The sequence below is a fragment of the Microcebus murinus genome, chromosome 5 (genome assembly GCF_040939455.1).
Source record: "Microcebus murinus isolate Inina chromosome 5, M.murinus_Inina_mat1.0, whole genome shotgun sequence".
Lineage (NCBI taxonomy): Eukaryota > Metazoa > Chordata > Mammalia > Primates > Cheirogaleidae > Microcebus > Microcebus murinus.
The window spans coordinates 19718201-19739938 of NC_134108.1; the positions used below are offsets into that span (position 1 = coordinate 19718201).

At 35.9% G+C, this 21738-nt stretch overlaps 1 protein-coding gene across 12 annotated transcripts in view; it reads right to left on the minus strand.

The window, feature by feature from the left end:
* The window catches only part of UTRN (utrophin), a 478755-nt gene that overhangs the window by 57777 nt on the left and 399240 nt on the right, over nucleotides 1–21738 (minus strand). For all 12 annotated transcript variants that reach the window (XM_076002898.1, XM_076002896.1, XM_076002897.1 and 9 more), the window contains 4 exons: nucleotides 20014–20075; nucleotides 18068–18142; nucleotides 9641–9842; nucleotides 3354–3439 (listed from right to left, as the gene is read on the minus strand). In XM_076002898.1, the coding sequence (XP_075859013.1) occupies nucleotides 3354–3439; nucleotides 9641–9842; nucleotides 18068–18142; nucleotides 20014–20075 (425 nt within the window). The remainder of the gene's footprint in view (nucleotides 1–3353; nucleotides 3440–9640; nucleotides 9843–18067; nucleotides 18143–20013; nucleotides 20076–21738) is intronic.

Sequence of the window (21738 nt, forward strand, 5' to 3'; positions counted from 1 at the left end):
AGAAATTGTACTTTTTCTTTTTAGGGCCAGTCTCTCATTCCCTATTAGATATAAAAATTATTTTTGTTTTACTTCATGTAATCAAATACATTTACTCAAATTTTAAGGACTTATTAACAAAACTTTGTGCATATTTTCATATAGTTTTTTAGGCTTTTCCATTCATAAAAAACAATGATCTATTTTAGAAATTTCTTAATTCAGTAAAATTAAAACTCCTCTCTACTTTGCAGTATTGGTTTATCTTCTGTTCCCCATATGCAATATTTTGAAGATTAAAATTATTACAGTATTTCCAACAATAAGGTTAATGTACTAAGGTGCTACTTTTGGAATAGGGAAGTTTCAAAGAAAAACAACCCACTTCATTACAGAAATTAACACTCTTAGGAATTTTCAAGGTCTAAAAATTTAAGAGCACACAAAATGTAAATGTTCTTCATATGAAGTTTTCCAAGAATAGAAGAAAGGAGAGTAAATATTTATTTGATTCTGAAACACATTTTAAAACAATACCTGATAAATGAATGTCAGATCAATATGTATCATTCTCTCTCTTTTTTTTAAGGGGAATAATGTTAAATCTAACACTGTCAACAGGGAATTTTGAAACTACTGAACAAAGCTCAGTGATATTGACACAGTAATTACAATGAAATATGGCTTTAATCATAAGCACGCATAAGGAAAGCAAATGCAATTAAGATAAATTTAATTTTTATTATTATTTTTTCACTTAGATTTGGTTAGAGCTCTACTTGTTTTTTTTCATTTTTTAAAAATAAGACTATCATAGCCAAAATTATTTATCTAGGAGTCTTATTATGATGCTCATTTTAAACCTGTTTCTGGAAAGAGGCTTATTAAGTAAATACAAAGTTGATATATATGTATAATAATCTTTACAGAGGAGTGCACATTTTCAGCAAGATCAATTGTGCCCAACTTTCCTCTTTTGAGGCAAATAGCTATTCTATTATGCCACTGCTAAGGCAAAACTACTCATAAAACATAAGGAGAAAAGTGTTCTTTAAACAATTGACATATTTTTAAAATCTTTAAAAAGTTCACATTTTCAATGTTTATAGTCAGACATAGAACTCAGTGTTCAGACGTGGAGGTGGGTCACAAGAAGAGAAAGCCATAATCTAAAACCCAAATCCCAATAAATCAGCACAGGAGAGATCTAAATGGCCATTCAAAAGGAGGCTTTGTAAATGTGTTTTCGATGAGGCAAGAAAACCATCCAGCTATAAACAGGAAGGCCAGAGTATTGTTAGAACCTGATCAAAGGATATTTTCAGCAAGCCACTAGGAGAGAGGTGTCAGGAGGGTGAATACACTTACACTGGCCATTGCAAAATCAACGTTCAGATGGATACCAAGCGACCCTGAATAGTGCCACTGAGTCTGAAGAGCAAATTGTCTTAAATGTTAACTCTAACAAAGGAAATAATAATGAGGAGGTGTTCTGATATCACTGGGGAAATCAAAACTGGAATCAGAGTTGCTAAATGACCTCAAAATAAAAAGCAAAACAAAACCCCAGAACATCCCAGAGTTTGGATATCTCAGTAAAGATTTAGATTAAAGCTTGCCACCCAGGAGATTTCCTATTTAATTAAGTCCCTAAAATTGCATACTTCATGGATTAAATGAAATATCGGAAATTTTCATTGCAGGGGCTTCTGCTTTCCTTGCCAAAATCTGAAAGTTTAATGTTGACTTATAGAAAATATAAGCTTTGAGGTTGAATTTGCATTTGTTTCAGAGTAAATGCAGCACTATAATGTAACTGTTACTTTCACAGAACCCCAATTCTTTCAGGTGCATAAGAAAACTCTAAATTGCAGATGATAAGTGCTTTTCTAATTTTGGAGTACTGATGCTTTGTTAACATTTTCATTTCCCTATCATTGTAGAAATGCTAAATTTTCAAGCTTTGGAAATTATATTCTTTTTCATAATTATGATGCTGAAGACAACTAAAGTTCTGGATAAAGTGCCACAAAACAAAAGCCTCGTGCAAAGCTTTCATTCTGCCTGGTTTACTAGGCTCTCATTCCATCAGGGCACCTCACCTCCTGATCCTACAATCAGCTTTTCATTTCACACAAATCCACATATCTTTTTACTGACATGCTTGTCAAACTATATAGGAAAAACATGCTATCATGTTCTAGACCTGAAATTCAAAATCAAATAGCCTCACAGCGATCCCAGAAAATAACAGTTTTTAAAATGTATGCATGTTCACCTAAGGCACAAAACTTTAAAGTCTACAGGACCTGTGCTCAAATACTCTTTTGTTTTTTGTTATCTTTCCATTCATGAGATACCTTTAACCTTCTCCTACAAATATATGGATTTATTTGTAAGGAATCATCTGGCAATATGCATGGCAGGACTGAATTGCTCACATTTTATGGACAAAATTAAATCAAAAGAGATGTTATAGTAGCTAAGAGTTTGGAGACTTAGCAGCAATTGCTATCATTTGTTCAACACCTGCTATTTCTAAGCACTTTACACATGCTATCTCTAATTCCTTTCCAAGCAGGAATTATGAGCTTCATTTTTCAGTTGAAGAAAGTTCACTAAATTTCCTGAACTGTGAAATGGGAGTAATATTACCTCTTAGTTGGCAGCATTCAATAGAATCATATAATCTGTCAAAGACACTCAGCTACTAAGAGGTAGAGATTTGAAGGCAGGTCTCCCAGTCCCTGTGCACAAGCCCCTTCCAATGCCAAGATGGCTTTCATGAACTGACAGCTAAAGGGACACCACTGATTTATTGGTTGAATATTAATAATAATACAAATTGAAAAAATTTTTATCACTTTTTATTTTGTCACAACTATAAAATATATTGATTTAGGCCTATCATCTATGTCCATAAAGGTTCTAGACCATCTTAACTTTTTTTTTTTTTTTCTTTTAAGCCCTGGGAATACACAGAAATAGAAAAAGTTTGGGCTTTGGAATAAAAATAAATCTAAGATCATAATTATAGCCCCATGACTTACTGGATTCTTAACTTACCTCAGCATTAATTTTCTCAGCTAGAAAATGAAATCCCAATGCTATATTATTCTAAGAATTAAATGAGATATAATTTGTAGTCCATCAAGGCACCTCACCTCTTAGTCCCATAATAAGCTTTTCATTTCACACAAATCCAAACCTCTTTGCACTGTAACTCTTTATCTAACCTGGTACATACACAGTAAGGGTTAAAAAAAATGGAAACTATTATTACTAGCAAATCATATAAAGTTAAGTTCCTAATAAATTATTATGATAATTATTATTACTAAAAACACTGTTGGTATATGAAAGGTCTTACATACATCTGTATTTTTCTTCCAGGAGACCTTTGGAGAGAGACATCAATCCAATCTTCAGACTCTGCACTCTAATTTTTCCAGTTCGACCCCTGAAATTATAAGAATCTTACTGTGTTAAATGCATTGAAAACTGTATACAGTATGTTATTAATAATTATTTCTGAATATCTACTTTTTTGAGGGTAAATCATTAAAAAATAATTAGATATTGAAGATGCAATTTTTCTATGCACTTTTAACAATCAATATTAAACCTTTGCCAAAATTTCACCATGGATTTTAACAGTGTGTTTGGCCAAGACTAAAAGAATACTCAGCCTCAAGTCACTTTACATATAACACATGAACTAAGAAGAATAAATTAAAGCAAAATGAAAATGATAATTATAAAACTGAAAAGGTTTTACTTTTATAAACACTATAAATTAAAATCTATCTGTTCATAATTGTAAATACAAGCTTCAAATGAGCTACATAATACATATGGCTTAATACAGTAAGGAAATACTAGTGATATATCTAAAAACAAATGTAAGAAAACTGATTAGAAAATTAGTTATATACTGAGGAAGTATAACCTGCTGAATACTTAAATACTTATTGTCTTCTTTTACTTTGGTCTCTGTCAATGCAGTTTCTATAAATTACTATTGTAATTTTAATAGTCTATGATTTTAGACAGGTGTGAAATCTCTATTTGGGAAAGTATCAAATTATAATTAAAACAGAATGCATTAATTAATCAACACTAGAAAATAGTTTCATACTATGCTAATGAAAGACTATTTCAACTTCACTTAAAACTTGACTAGACAAAAAATTTTGTCTTTGAAGGTGGAGAATTGACTTTATTCCATCACTTATCAAAGAATTACTGAGTTATCTACCAAATGTTAGTCACAGTCCTAGATCCTGGGGATGGAAAAATAACTACAAAAATTAATAAGATATGATTCTTGCTATGGAATAACACACATTACAGAGAAAAGTCTTTATTGCTATCTTTATTACTTTGGATTCAGGATTGGTTTTCAATTTAGGTTTTTATTGTCAATTTTCTTATCATATGTTTTTAATACACAAGCACAGTACACTTAAAACCTATAACCAAATGTTTACATAATTAAATGAATACATAAAATTAAGTAATTCATGGTATTTAAAAAACATAACTATTTGTATTATGTAACTTTAACTTAATTATTGCCAAATTATATTTAAATCTTGATTTTATTGATATTTTTACTATTAATACTAACTGATATACATCCATTTTCAAATTATAAATACTCAAGTAAGTTTCTATATACATATCTGGACATATAAAGTATAAAATAGATTAAGAAGGAAAACATACTTAGGGATTGGTATGATGTATTTTTTTCTTTTTTTTTTTTTGGAGACAGTCTTACTTTGTTGCCCCAGGTAGCAAACCTTAAACTCCTAGGCTCAAGGGATCCTCCTGCCTCAGTCTCCCCAGTAGGTGGGACTACAGGTGTGGCCACCATGCTCCGCCAATTTTTTCTATTTTTGGTAGAGATTCCTGACCTCAAGTGATCCTCCTGTCTTGGCCTCCTAGAGTGCTAGGATTATAGGTGTGAGCCACCATGCCTGGCCTGGTGAAATGTATTTTCAAAATAATCCTTTAATAGCCTAGAGTTTATAATTTATATTGTATCATCCCCAATAAACTTATTGAGCCCTTACTAGGTATGTGTACAACATTCAGAATTGACCCATGAGAGAATTAATACTTAATAGTAAAATAAATATAGCCCTTAGAAGCAGAATTTCTAAATTAATATACCCATTCAAATTTCTCACAATTACAGAAATACTAGTTGCAAATTAACCCTACAGTGAGCCATGCTACAAACTGTGTTTCTATTTTATATTTTTTAGGAGTTTCCTAATTATCAGATGAAATAGACAATGTTTGTTTTCTTCCTTTAAAAAAAATCAGGAAATGTTTACTCCCTGGACACATTCAGACAATAGACTTGAAGAGGATAACAAAAGGCTGTGTGAATGGACTGACATTAGTTTGTGAATGTGGCTAAGGATAAAGCAATCTTTAAGGGAAAAATGATCAAAATGATATTCATTAGAGCATGACCTCCACTCTACTGTCACAATAGCAGAGATGAACATCATCAAGAAGACAACTGAAACTGTCAATCATCCGTTCATTGCACCATCAATATTATTAAGACTTACTGTGATTCCAGTTTGTTTTGTACTATGGGGACCAAGAGAAAAGTAGAAGGCACAATTCCTATACATGATGAACTCACACACCAGCTGGGGAGGTAAAACGAGAAAACAGCTAGGGAACACATGAGACCAACTTTTATGTATGGAAATAAAGAATCAACTACAAGATCACTGTGGCTAAGTAGTCATTACTGATTAGTCTGAGTAGTCATTAGTCTCACAACGTTTAATAGAGAAGATAAATCCAAAATGAGACATTGAAGGCATGGCTGGACTGTACTAACTAAGAGAAAGTAGAGTATCATAGGAAGAACTTGGACAAGGGGCTAGAGGGAGGGATATGAGCAGCAGAGATCAGACTCATTAAGGTGGGGTAAGGATTTGCATCAAAGCTAAATGGTTGACCAAGTCGTACAGGTTATGTGGGGCCAGACGATAAAGGGTTTTGATGTGCATGGAGACATCTGGATGCAAAAGACAATAGGGAGCCAACAAAATTTATTAGTGAGTGACATTGCCCAATATTTAAGCATTTGGTTCCCTGGTAGTTTTCATAAGTAAATCCTGAAATTAGTTTAACTGAAAAGGTATTTACCTTATAAAATTATATCCATCTGGGAATAGTGGGGAAAAATGACTAAACACTGTGGCAAATGAGGTTAACATTTTCTGTAGGGAAAAAAATATTTAAAGCAAGGGCCCAGACTAGCTTTAAATCATGATTTAAACGTTTTTGATTTCCATTAAATCCAGAAGGAAGATTGTGAAATTAAGACTTTTTAACCTGGGAAAATGAAGACTGAGTGAGGCTGTGAATTCACAAATGGAATCAATTTCATCTTTGTGAAGTTCTTTTTACATACATTAGTTCATTTGCCCTTCACAATCACCTTCTGTGTGGTAAGCAGAGCAGATATTTTTATCTCGATTTTTTTCAGATGAGAAATTGAGACGCTAAAGTTAAGTGGCTGCCAACTCACAACAACCAGAACGAAAAATCTAAATTCTTGTCATCCGTGACAGATGAAAATGGATTTTTTACAAAGTCCAGAATATTAGGAGGAGTTGAGTACATGTTAAAACTTGAAAGAAACAGTGTAGTTAAAATAACTTGTAAAGTACTATTTTTTCTTGATATGGCAATATGGTAAGAATAATCAAAGGACTATCCCCAAAATCTGAATATTAGTTCTATAACTACCACCAATAGGCAGTAAGTGGACAAATTGTCTTGTCTCACTAGGTCAGTTTTTCAATCAGTACAAATGAAGTGGGCAGAATGGAAGAGCCCCAAAGTCCTTCTACTTTGAGAATTCTATGATCTACTGTGTACATTCATTACTCATTATTTCAAGAGCTGGTTGAAGCTGAAAACAACAGTTCTGGCTGCATCATACTATGAAAAACAAGGCAGTCAAGAATATATGATTAATGAATGAATGTCAAAAGAGCCGAAGGAAATGGAAGTGTTAGAACAAGGTACCATTTCTAAGGTGCACAGACATCTCAGAGATCCACAATGTCCTGGCATATTGGAAGGAGTAGAGCATAGTTTTGATCAGATTCTCAAAGAAAATTATGGCTTCAAAAGAGTTAATGAGTATTGGATAGATAAATAATTAAGTCACAGTTATTAGAGAAACTTGGGTAATCAACTCTGGCCATCTGAAAGACTACCATCACAAGAGTAACTGTTTTTTGTTTTTGTTTAAGTTCATCTATGGTACATTTCTTCAAGACAGAAAGCTAGACTGAATGGGCACCATTCTGACCCAGCAAAGTCTTTGCTATATTTCTTTGGCATAGAAGGGAGATAAACCCTGAAAGGCTTTTTTCCCTTTAAAAAGAAAAATGACAAATTTCAAGATACTGTCTTTCTGGATAAGAAACAGTACCGTCGTGTAGCATTTCCCATGTGTTCACATTTGATTGTGGGAAGTGAAACTATGTCAACATGTAACTCCCTAGAATAGGAATCACAACATTTCACACGCTGCTTCCTTCCCAGCGAAGTGGCACTATTCCCTTTGCCCTGTCCAGTGAAAGCAGCATACGTGTGCATTATGCACCGAACTGTGTCTTCTTAAAATTCACATGTTCAAGTCGTAACTCCCAGAACCTCAGAATGTGATCATATTTAAAGACAGAAACTTTAAAGACGTAATTAATTTAAAATGTGGTCATTAGAATGGGCTCTAATCCGATATGATCAGTGTCCTTATAGGAAGAGGAGATACACACACAGCACAGAGGAAAAGCCATTGTGAAAACACAGGGAGAACATGGCCATTCATTCATACATGAGGGAAGGCAATATAACTTCCTTTCCAGTCCTTCTTTAAAATGTGGTGCACGGTGTTAAAGCCCTCTACCACACCCTACAGAGCTGAATGGAGTTCCTAAGTATTCTATGAATTCATTAATAGCCACCTTCCTGGGACTTAAAATTAAGGAATAGGTTTTGCAGTTAAAACACCTAATTGGCCAACTATTTCGATGAATTTATTATAGAAAATGTCTCTTTTGAGGATTTAAAAATATTGAAAAGCAACCTAATAGTGGATCAATGCTAATGGTAATATTTTACCCAAAGAGAATAGAAAATTTGCATCAAAAAGAAATATATTAAAAAATATCAGATGGTAACTGAGACTCATGTTTCAGTGAGTTTCTTAAGAGCCCTCAAGCACATAATGGTTATTTGGTTATTAAAAAAAAAAAAAGATTTTGTTATGATAATTGTGAACATTGAAAGATAAAAGTTCTTTCTAATTAATAAAATAGGGAGGGGAGGATAGGGAGAGGTTGGTTAATGGATACAAAATTATAGCTAGATGGGAAGAATTCCAGTGTTCCATACCACTGTAGGGTGAATACACTTAACAACAATTTATTGCATATTTCCAAAAAGCTAGAGGAGAGAATTTTAAATGTTTCCAACACAAAGAAATGATAAATGTTTGAGGTGATGGGCATCTTAATTATCCTGATTTGATCTTTACATATTATATACGTGTATCAAAATATCATTCTGTACCCCATAAATATGTACAATTATTATATGTGAACTAAAAATAAAAGGAAAATTTAGTTGAGTCATCTCCAAAGCTCTTATCTTGATGACATTTACTTCTTATCCAAAATCAATCAGCTGCTAAACATGTACATTTATGAACCATCATCTCTTGTCTCTCTAAATCAAATAAAAGGCTGATAAACACCAATTTTCATATAGTTAATTAATGCAAAATAACTTTTAGGGTATGAGAGAAAAATAATAGCTAAAATTTTCCTATTTCATCTTTGCATACCTTAGCCCCCTACCAGAAGAATGAATAATTCCTCATGTTTCAGAAATGTCAGCCCACAGCAGGTCTTTCTAGAATTGATTATTTCACAAATACATTGTCGCATTCAAAAGGGCCAAATTAACAGCAAATGAGTTATGCAGGAAGTTGAGAGTGCTCTTTATGTAACAATGAACACCTAATTAAATTATAGATGTTAGAGTGTTCTGTAACATAAATTATCTAAAATACCATATATATACATAACCACCATTTATTTACAGCAGTAAATAGAGTTAATAGCAAAAGACAAATTACATTCCATTCTTTGCCATTCAAATCGCCCTTCAGTTGTCATACAGAGATTATAGAGCACATTATGAGTGAATATTAATAAATCATTTTAATTCATAACAATAAAAAAACAAGATTTTTTTCCTTTCAAAAAAGAAATACTATAAGACATTATGAAACAAGAAAGAAACTAGGACTTACCTACATTTTTGTTCCCTACCTTTTTGACAAAAAATACTACAAATCTGACAGCCTTTGTAAATTGAAGCGAAATCTCAAAATAATATTTCTACATTCTATTTTGTTCTGTTGTTTGTTAAGAGCTTAATGATTTGGAAAGTCATTTACTTTCAATAATTAACCATAAATATTCCCACTGGGAAATGTCCTTTGAAAGTACTTTTAAAAAAATTCACTTTCAAACATTAGACATTTTCTGTTATCAATGTATTTCATTGAATGACAGTATTGTCATGGAAAAAAATACAAACTTACGTGTCATACACATTGAGTAACCAGTTGAGACACATGTCCACACAGAGCGGGACGTTGACCAGGTCCTTATGCATTTGTTCGAGTCCATCGTAAGTTGTTGTCAGACAGTTGATGACATCTGGAACACTAAGGAGCTGATCATTTTGGTTCAGCTTGTGCTGTTTGAAAACTTCATTTGTTGTATTCAACTCTAAGAGATCCACTAATTAGGTGAGAAAAAGGATTATGCACAGTCATTACATGACAACAACATTGAAACAAAAACACTTGTAGTCTCAAGTATTTAGCTCGATTCTTCAATTTAAGAATCTATCCTTTTTTAGCTAATTTCAACTTACAAAGAAATAAACACGTTTCCATTCTGACATTTCATCACATTTCCATGCTTTTCAACCTGAACTCTGTTGCTTTTCAGCTTTATCCCATTTTTTTGCTCTTTGTAATACCAATTTTCCTACTTTCCTTTTCTGACTTTCCCTTCTCTAGGCTCTTTCTGCTTTTAAATATAGAAAGGCATGAATCTTTAAATCCACTCCAAATGGTAGAACATCTCTAATATTATACTGCTGTCCTCATCTTAACTCCTGCAAACAACCTGCTCACCAACCTCCCCTTCATCCTTTATATCACTGCCAAACTAACTGTTCCAAGTTTCTTAACATGTACATCATGACAAACAAAGTTCACTGAAGATGCTCAGTTTAAAAAAAAAACAAAATCAAATGGTTCTGTAGAGAAATAATAGTTCTCCACTGCCTACTGAATGGAGCCGGATCTATGAGGCCATCACAATCTGGCCCTAACCTGGTTTACTTCCCATGATGCTCTGACTTAGAGGCAACCTGTAGCTGAGGAGGAGGAGTAGAGGTTCACAGGACAGACCCTGTATCCTTTGGTCTTCATATATTTGCTCCCATCCTTACTCTTCACGTGTAGAACATCCACAGTGGGCATGACTGGGGCTAGAGCAGGGACGGTGTGCACAGAAGGCCAAGGCAGAGCCCCTGCTCTCAAAGACATACTGGCAACTTTACTAAAAGGAGGAATAACCGTGCCCTGAGAGAGGAATACACAATTTCTATGAGAACGATTACTGCTAGGGCAGAGGAAGGACAAGTTGGCAAGGCTCTAGGGAGACAAGATTTGAAATGGGCCTTGAAAAATAGATAAGATGCAAGAGATCCATGCGAAGCAAGGAAAGAATTCTAGGAGTACAGAACTGCTTGAGAAAAGACAAGAATTTAAGCCAAGTCCGGGATGCCCGAGGCCTGGTGGACTGCAGTGTGGACTGCAGTGTGGATGGTGTGTGGCTTACACATGGGTGCCGCACGGTTACAGACGGGCCAGGCACACATTGCCCCTGGGGGCCCACAAAGGCCAGAAGGGGGAGTTTAGACAAAAAAGATGAAAAAAATATATATGTACATATATATATCTTTAATTTAGTCAACATTGGGTCATTCATTAGCTAACTGAAAACAAGGAAACAAAGAAGATTATCAAACTACCCTGTATTTATACATTTCTTAAGCATGAAGATGACTCTTCCAAATATAAACATATGGGTAAGGAAAATTACAGAATCCACATTAATTTAAGGTCTGCTTATAGAAATTATTTTATAAAATTCTTCCTCTATTTCCAATATTTAACATTTTAGCATTAAAAAGATAAGCTTGGTGGAACTTTTAAATACATACATACATACATATATATGTATATAAAAACAACTACTTTCTCTTTGCCTGATGTAAAAACTCTTCCCTCAGAAAATATAATGACATATTTTGACAGTTAACTAAAATGAACAAATAGCTTCCTTTGCATTTATCTATTTTTAACCATTGAATAACCACTAAATTGGGATATTTAAAGACATTTATGAAATGTGCTCATGCTAGCTGCTCAAATACCATAGAATTATTTATTTTTTCAAATTATCTACAATGGAAAAGAACTGCTTTAAAATTTTGCAGATTAAAATGATTTCAAAAACAACTCAACAGGGAAGGCATTCTTTTTAATAAAAAAGAGAAAGAGATAAACATAAAACACCCAAGTCTGGGTAATAGGCCAATCCATTTCTTTCAGATGTCAAATAAATCCTTGGTAAACTTAAGCTAATAACAAAAATAACTCAACATAAACTTCACGTGAGTTAGAGATGGTGTCAGGAAAAAAAAAAAACAAGAACCCAAAAGGTAGATATGCTCACATTCTAACTCCTAGAACTTTATTTGGAAAAAAGGGTCTTTGCAAATGTAATTGAGTTGAGATTATCCTGGACTATCCAGGTAGGTACTAAATCAAAGGTCAAGTGTCCTTATAATCGATAACTAGAGGAGAGAGACGAGAGGAGCACATGAATTTGAAGGTAGAGACTTGAGTTGTAGAGTTTCAAGCCAAGGAACACCTGGAGCCACCAGAAGCTGGACTATGCAAGGGAGGATTGTCCCCCAAAGCCTTCAGAGGGAGCATGACCATACTGACACCCTGATTTTGGACTTTTGGCCTCTAAACCTGTGAGAGAATAAATTATTATTGTTTTAAGCCAAAAAACCCTAGAACCATCTGGAATTTTCATTGTCATTTTCAACACATTTCCTGGTGCTATATAGTTGACCGTTGAACAACATGGGTTTGACCTGAGCAGGTTCACTTATCCATGACTATTTTTCAATAAAAGTTACACCGAGTGTGCCTGCCTCTTCTTCCGCGCCTCTGCCACCCCTGTGACAGCAAGACCGACCCTTCCTTTCCTCCTCCTCCTCAGCCTACTCAACCAGAAGACAAGGATGGAGACCTTTATGTTGATCAATTTACACTTAATGAATCGTAAATGCATTTTCTCTTCCTTATGATTTTCTTAATAACATTTTCTATTCTCTTGCTTAATAGTGTAAGAATACCATATATTATACATATAACATAAAATATGTGTTAACTGATTGTTTATGTTATCCGTAAGGCTTCCAGCCAACGGTAGACTAATTAGTAAATTTAGGGGTAGTCAAAAGTTATACGCAGCACCCCGAACCCTCTATTGTTCAAGGGTCAAATATAGGCTGTTTTCAATTATAAATATCTAGAGCAGGGGTCCTCAAACTTTTTAAACAGGAGACCAGTTCACTGTCCCTCAGACTGTTGGCGGGCTGGACTATAGTTTAAAAAAAACTATAAACAAATTCCTATGCACACTGTACATATCTCATTTTGAAGTGAAAAGACAAACGGGCAAAAACACCCGCATGTGGCCCACGGGCTGTAGTCTGAGGACGCCGGCTCTAGAGGGTAGGAGAAGAATTCAAATTCCTCCTCCACAGTGCCTGCCAAAGCGAGGTGTTTAATCAAAACACAGGAGCCACAGAACTACAATTCCCCACAGACACAAAAGACCATATTTAAATACTGCCAAAAGGCATTATGTTTTTTGATTTCCAACATTAATTATGCCAGCAATACAGCACTGCTATTGGATCCCCACATGGCAGAAAGCGACAATAGACCAAATTCCGAAAAGCCAATTTCCTGAATCAGGCTGTCCTTGCATTTCTTTCAGAAGTCTCCCTGGCTCTACACTCTGTAGCTGTGACAGTAATTTGCCACATCCCATGGACTTTCATGTCTTCAATTTTTAGTGATTTACTCTGACACTTTGCCTTAGTGTCTAAGCCAAGCATACATCTTTCTGAAGTGTGTCACATTGAGGTACCTTTAAAGCACTGACTACATTTAAATCACAGAAAATTATGATTATGATTTTCCCTTTTCAAAGGGAGACAAATGACAGCTCAGTCATGTGGTAAATGAAACACAAACAGCAGAATCATTTTTTATCCAACTTTTAGACTTTTTCTTTAATCCTACATATGAGGCACAGGGGATCTAATAGAAATGCATCATCATTCTCTTGTTCTGCAAAACAAAAACAAAAACAAAACTGACACCGGTTAGCACCCAACCTTGGGCTTGTGTGATTCTTCTTCAGGTCTCAAGCTGTTTCATGTCCTTAGCACTTTTCCTATATCTTCTTCCCAGCACCACAGAAACGCAGTATGCTCAAAGTTTCCTGTCTGGCTTTTTATCTACTAACCTGATGCCCTCACTCCCGGTCACCACTTCCATTATCACCTCTCTCTCCGATGGCTCCAGATTCTGTTTTCTCCTTCTGATCTGCCTGAACACTTGATCACACTCCCCTAGGGAATCACACTTCCCTACCACAGCTAGAACTTCTACCTTAACCTGTTCCAAATAAAGGTTTTGCCTTCTCGTCATGCTGAAATCCACTCTGCAAATTCTGAGCTATCCTAACACCCTCCTGCTTTCAGCCTCCATAAAATTTAGCAACTAACAAATTCCCCAAGCCATCAGTTTTCCCTCGGGCAGTCTTACAAATCCAGATCCTCATCTCCCACCCTCCTACTCAGCCATTTCAGCCTTGACCAACTTTCGCCTGAACTATTTACTCATTTTCTGTTTCCTGTGCCCTTCAGTCTCTCTTAGACATTATCTAAAGCATGTGTCCATCTCCGGCCCTATCTCCAAACTCTCACAAGACAGGAAATGGTTCATAGCTCTCCACGCTATAAAGAAAAATATCCAACACTATGAGAGCTTGAGGAACCAAAAAAAAAAAGGAAGAAAGAAAGGAATTTCAGGAAAGAAATGACCTTTGAATTGACCTAAATTGACTTTAAGGAACTTTCCGGATATTGGACAAGTAGCTAAGCTACTCCATTCAGGATCCATTACTTGATGTTCCCTGAACTCCATCCACATATTTGATTCTCACACATACCACTCCCTTTCTTCCTATTCCTGGTTAATAGCCACGTGCTTAAGTTGTCTGTGGCTTTTATGGCCTGGCTATTATGTCTGCTACCCAGGGAAACTTGACTTCTTCATGATGAAGGAACTCTCTCCCTCCTCTGAATGCATTTTCCTTTTGCTTCTCTGCTATTCCTATAACATAAAGTTTTGAAATTGAAATACAAAAGGATATATATAGTTCGTTAATTCATCACATAGCTAAAGATGTAGAATGTCACCAATATTTCCGAAATCCTCCTTAATCACACCCCCACATAATCACAGGGGTGACCACTGATCTTAGTATTTCACTTTCAGGTTTTAAAAGTTATGTATGCATCTCTAAATAATGCAGCATTTAGTTCCGCATGGCTTTGAATTATATACAAATGGAACCAAACTATACAAATTTCTCCTACCACTTAATTTTTTCATTCAATTTTATAATTCTAAGATTCAACCATGATGATGCTGATTGCTAGCTCATTTATTTTTGATGCTGTATCATTCCGCATTTATGAATATGCTAAAATTAAACAGGTTTTACTATTAAAAAGTGCTGCTATAAATCTCCTTGTACATGTCTTCTGCTGCGCTGCTGTGCAACCTTCAAATTCAAATGCTTTACTCCGTATGTCCTAAACAACTCCTGCTCTGTGCCAGAAACTATATGAGATCCTAAGTGGGGAAGAACACAGAATCACCCCTCCCATGAAAACTTAGTCCACGTGTAGACACAGACACTAAATATGTAAATGAATAGAGTAATAAAATTCATGAGTGATACTTTGCCTTAGTGCCTAAGTTAAGCACCGTGACAAGTGCCACATAAGGAAAGAATCAGGTCTACAGGGAGCCACGGAAACCATCTTAAAACACGAGTTGCTCAAGCACAAACAGCTAAGACAAAAACTCTTTGGGCAGGAGGAACAGAATACAGAGTTTGCCATGTCAATCACCAACTTGATGATGAAATGATGACATCCTGGTGGAGTACAGTGATGGAGGTGGACAGAGAGATGCATCTGGAAAAGGCCATTCCACTCTAAGGGCAAAAGGAATCTGCTATAAGCAGGGTCATCGCGCCCACGTGTAATGTTCTCTCTCTGAACTTGAGTTCCTTGAGTGTAAGAACCAAGTCTCTTTATATTGTTTTATCTCCTGCACAATCCTGGAGTCCAGTGAGTGAATGAACAATAGCAGTGTGCCTTCTGCCTTAGGGCATTATGCTGGGAAGGGATTTACACAAAATGAGAGGGGACCCTGACCTAAAGCATAACATCACGGCTATCACACAAAGGCAAGCATATGTCCTCAGGTGAGAAACTGTCATTACAGGCAATCATAAAGTACCAGAAAAACTGGAGGCAGGTGTGATTAGCTTGTAAATGTCTCCAAAAGAGGTAAATTTTTAACAGTATTTAGGAGGAATAAAGGGTTACAGGCCATTGCAGAGGAAAGGTCAGGACAGTTCAAGTAAACAGAAAGGATGGGAGAGGAAGCAGCAGATTAATCATGAACAGGTAAGCTCCAGAGTGGCGCACAGGCCCCGTGTGGGCAGTGGGGGAGGAGGCAGGGGCAGGGGTGGGAAGGCCAGATCCCAGCTGGCTCTAAAAACAGCACCTTGAACATTCAAAATCCAACACAACCCAGTACTTTTCTAACTGGGCATTACCAAATGTCATTTAGTGTAGAAGTCAGAGGAGTGTCCCTTCTGTTACTCTCTCAGATCTCAGGGAATGAACTAAGGAGGGAGTTTTTTCTTTAAGGGGTCAAAAGAACCAACAAAAGAAAACACTAAATGTGTTAATACGTTTATCCAGGCCGGGTGTGGTGGCTCACACCTGTAATCCTAGCACTCTGGGAGGCCGAGGTGGGCGGATTGCTTGAGGTCAGGAGTTCAAAACCAGCCTGAGCAAGAGTGAGACCCCATCTCTACTATAAATAGAAAGAAACTAATTGGCCAACTAATATACAGAAAAAATTAGCCAGGCATGGTGGCACATGCCTGTAGTCCCAGCTACTTGGGAGGCTGAGGCAGAAGGATTGCTTGAGCCCAGGAGTTTGAGGTTGCTGTGAGCTACGCTGACACCACGGCACTCACTCTAGCCTGGACAACAAAGTGAGACTCTTGTCTTAAAAAAAAAAAAAATACATTTATCCACCCAGAAGTACCACTGAAAACTGGGACCATGTTTGTAATGACACAAAGCAGGCTTCTGTCAATGGAGATTTTGTGGCTGAGTCATTTGTCCTCATTTTATAGCTCATCAGGCCTGAGAAGACCTTCCAGACTTGTCAGCTGGGTCCTTGGCTTGCAGCTGAGCCTCTTTCTAACTGCTGTCACCATGGACTCCCTGCGCAGACCAAACATCCCTTTTGTGTGCTTGTAATTTACTTCCTATTCTCTTCTCAACATACAGATCACTAGCTGGAGTGTGTTGACTTTCATTCTTTGCACTGGTTAATTCTGCAACACTTGCTGTGACTACTACAACCTGCTAATTATCTTTGGGGCTCTGCGGATTATTCAGGAGTCAAGGTCATCTCATTCTTTCTGGCTCATCTGGAGGTGTTTTAAAGCCCTTTCGACTTCTCTTCCACACATATTTTAAAGCTTTTCTTATTTTAAGCTTTGCATTGCTACATTTTCTCTAAATGATTCTATACCTCGCTTTTCTCAACTCTCCTCATGTACACAGCTTAAAATTCATTGATAATTTCTATTGACTTTCAAGGAGCAGATTTTCAACCCTAATATATCATTTTTCTAAGGATGATTTTCAAAGGTTCACTCAACTGCCTAGATATATATCAACAATCAACAAAAGGTAGCAAACAAGAATACTTAGAACTTTCCAATTTCTTCTCTTAAAAGCATCGACATATGTCACTTTTCATAACAACTATCTGATAATATATAAATGTTATTTGGATAGACTCAATCATTAAAACTAAAACCAATACTATAATCTGCATAGCTTAAATCTATATTATAAGCATTCATATTTCTACTTAATTGTAGGTTATTTGGGGGGAAAGTATTCTTTTAGTAAAATGACTATCACAGAGTATCATTCTGAACACATTATCAATGAAAAAAATAGATGCATTGATAATGCTAAATTCTCAAGAGACATATTTAAAGAAAATAGAGCCTTTTATCTAATTTGCTAAGGTGCCAGTTCAAATTTCCATTAGGAATATGATTTTTAAGTGTTTCGTTATTATGGGATTATGTTGAGACAAATTGTAACACTACACTTTCAAATGGATACAAAGTACTAAAAAGGCAATGACCCACTGCTTTGATTCCTTGATTTCATCTTTTTAAATTGGGTTGCAGCATAATTTTTGGAAAAGCTTTGCACATTACTCCTGTGTTTTGGTTAAGTTTGTTCTCCATCTGAGAATGGCATATGTTCAGTTGTTTCAGTACTGCTTGCTGATGGGCCAAATGATAGAGCTTTAATAGAAACACAGCCAACTCCTTAAGTAAGGTACACTGTTCAGATTAACTCTACAAACACATCAACCTCTTCATTTATCTTTCTCTTAAAAAAAAAAAAAGGCAATCCAAAGATTAGAGTGATTAACTTTGGTAGAATAACTTACAACATAGTGCTTTTTGTAATCTTCGAATTTTGATTGCTGTACGGTAGGCAGAGAAACGTACATTATTCAGGTCAGCTGAAATGGAAAAAGGAACAATTCACAAGCATGCTTATTATTTAACTAACATTGAGTGCCCAGAATGCATTTGCTCACTTCAGATGATGGAAAAACACTATGTCTGTCTGAAATAAGGTCTTCACCTAAATTCTACAACATGTATTTAAGAAGTTAATTAAATGACTATTAGCACCATATTGAGATATCTCAAAGCAGTGCTACACAGTAAATTGCAAGAAAGCATTTTCAAATAGGTGTCAGGGTTCAGAACATGATATCCCAAAGTATGGTGCCTTGGTGCACTAAGTACGTAGAACTGAAGGAGCTTGGAAGGCCTCAGAAGCAAGGTCTTCCTGATCTTCTTCCATTCTCCTGTCTCCTGTCCCCTGTCCCACTTTCTTCCTTCCAAGTGATGCATAGAAACCAGAACTCTTCTTCCCCAAGGTGAAACATAGACACTTGACCTTCTCTTCCTGAAAGCAAGCCATAAGACTTACAAAAGTCACTGTCTGACCTTATCTTCTCTCCCTTGAAGACCCTGTGTGACAGCTGTCCTGTCCCAGGGGGAAAAAAGGCCACACAGAGAGGCCCAGAAGAATCTGAACAGACAGGCTTCGCTGAGTTTCCCCTCAGTCTATCACCACTAGATCACACCCTTTTGTCCCATCACTGGTTGTCCATTCTTCACTGAACCTAAGCATAAAACCAGACACTTTCCCCTGGGTCTTTGGGTCTTCATTTCTGAAGGCTCCTATGTCACATAAAACTTTGATTAAATAAATTTGTTATACTTTATTCTGTTAACCTGTCTTGTGTTATAAGAGTATCACTGTGACACTTATGATGGGTGAGGAATGGTGTTGTACCTTTGATGGACAATTAGGTTTTTTTTCCACCAAGCTGTCCATCTCACTACTCACGAAGCTCTGAACTTACTTTGAAGTTCCTTTCATCCTGATTTATTTGCTTCTCCTGCCCCTTTGTAGATCTGATTAAAATGATTCTATAATCAATGTTCAGATCTTCAGAAACAATGTATATTTCAATTTCTTTCTCTGCCTTCTAAAGACAGAGTATCAGAGACTAGTGAAGTTAGAAGAAAACTCAGAAATCATCAAAATCTGCCCACTCATTTTAAAAACCAGTAGCTTTTCTCCTGCTTGTCCAACCTTTGCAGAATCCCTCACCCATCCAAGTAGCTCATGCGGTAGCCCAATATTTACAGAGATAAAAAGGGGCACCCCTCTTGCTGAAATGGGAGTGGGAGAGGGGGGCCTAGTGTGCTGCTCTAATCCTCCAGCAGCCCTTGAGTTAGTTACACAAAGAGAAAACTTTCAAAACTACTGGAAAAACCTGAAGGAAGTAGGATAAATAGTCAGTTGAAAGTCATATTCTAGAAATTAAAACAAAACTGGAACTTTCATCTAATGTGCTTTCTTGCATTTTTATATTAAAATGAAATGAAATTCGATAAGCTAATTTGATGACATTTACTAAGTAAAAAGAGAGCCAAAAGCAAATTTAAAGCAGTGGATTAGAGGTTGCTATATTTTAACTGTGTATATATATATATATATATATATATATATTCTCATTAAAGCTGGAGTTTAAGATGACTCACTACGAGGGAATTAAAACCTACAAATACATTCCTCCCTGTCCTTCTACTTTTCTGTTTCACACAATTTCAAACCACACGATTCTCTTTAAAAGAAAGGCAATACCTGTTTATTGCATTGTCCTTAGAAGTTCAGCTGCTCTTACATGTTAATGACATGGATTCAATGTAACATGCCATTAAGAAAAGCTGGTTATAAGTTTCCATTTAAGAATATGAAGTGCTCAGTTCTGTAGGTTAATTCATTACTATTAAATAAAACAACACTCACCAAGGGATTGAAAGAGTTCAGTCATTTTAGGATGATCCCAACAGGTTGTCTGTGTTTGATGGCTGGAAACAAAAGATAAAATTTAAAAAATAAAAAAACTATAAAACATAATATAGGCAACACAGAAAACACCCAAATAGAAATGTTTTTTTTCACATTTGTATGCAAAATTATCTCCATCATGGAACACTCAGAAACCCCAGTGTCCAATTATTACTTAATATTTGAAACACTGAAAATAAAGTTCATTTGAACAACTATATTGTGAAAAGACAGATGAAATTTTTTTTTTTGCTAATTTCAAAAAGAATTGCAGCTAAAAATTAAAACCTAGATCTAAAGTCTGACTGTCACAGACCCTCAAGTGGTAGGCTTGATGTGGCCAGATCAGTGGAGGTTCTAGAATAATTGTATTTCTGTTAAGCAGAAATAGATTTTCATTCAGAGCAAATCTTCTGACAGAAGAAGTGCTGTGAAGAGTTGCTATACTTTAAAAGTCCTAATCAAACTTCCAAAGACCAGGGATATGAATAGTTCGACTCTGGTCTTGAACTCCTAGCCTTGGTCCTCCCCCTTCAGCCTCCCAAAGTGCTGGGATTAGAGATGTGAGCCACCACGCCTGGCCTGAGAGTTTAACTCTGAATAACATCACTTCACCATCTGTGGAGCCTCCCTCCTCTTTGACCTTGCATGGAAATTTCCTCAGTACAAATTTGTTCTCTCCCTGTCTTCATGGCAATCTGGATTCCCCACTCCCCTTTGGCTGTTTTTCCTGTTTGCTGTTTTCACTCTGCACCCCTCTTCTCAGCTTCCCTCATAAAACCGGCATTAGTTTTTTGTATGGATTCCTCATGATCCTTATTCCTCATTTTTAAAGCAAGTTTTATACATTCCCTTTTTCTGCAAATTCTAAAATGAATTCATGTATTAGTCAAAAGTCTTTGGGGAATAAGATGAAGATAAAACAGATAAATAGAGTGCTTAAATTAGGTTCCTTAGAGTGTGTGTGTGTGTGTGGGGGGGGTAACAGCTTACAACTTCGATGGTCCAGTGGACTCATATTTAAAAAGAGTTCACTGCCCCTTATCTAGGTCAGAATACAGCAATAACATTTAATAGTTCTCCAAAGACTTCTTAGATGACATTCAGTTTTTATAAAACTGTTTAGTGAGCTAAGTGAAACAGCATAGTACACAAGAGAGTGTGATATTAAAATATTCATTAAATCAAATTTAAGAGAAATTGTTTTGTAAAAACCTATGCAATATATCAAAAAGTGGGGCATGTCACTGGGAATAGAATATAATCACTGTTATATAAACCCCAAATAACTCATAATTTGCTTTGAAAAATATTCAAAGTTTATACATGAAATTGGGTATGTAAAATGTCCTGGAAATTCCAAAATCTCAAACAAAATAATATACCTATGATGTGAAGATCTGTCTTGGGAAGCAGTGGAAGGTTCTAGAAGGTTCTAGAAGGTTCTCTTCTACCCTGGTTCTAGACTCCAATGCAGAGGCAAGTGTTTCCCTTGCATGGTCTGCTACTGAACACCAACAAAACCATTCCACCCGTTCACAGTCTAAATTGCTGCAAAGACCATGGAGCAAGTACTGATTGTCTGATCTAAATTCTTACTATTCACAGTCTGGCTCAGAGCTTGCCAGAAATGTGGAATCTCAGAAAGAATATTCTCTCTACCATCAATAAGAATTAAAAAAG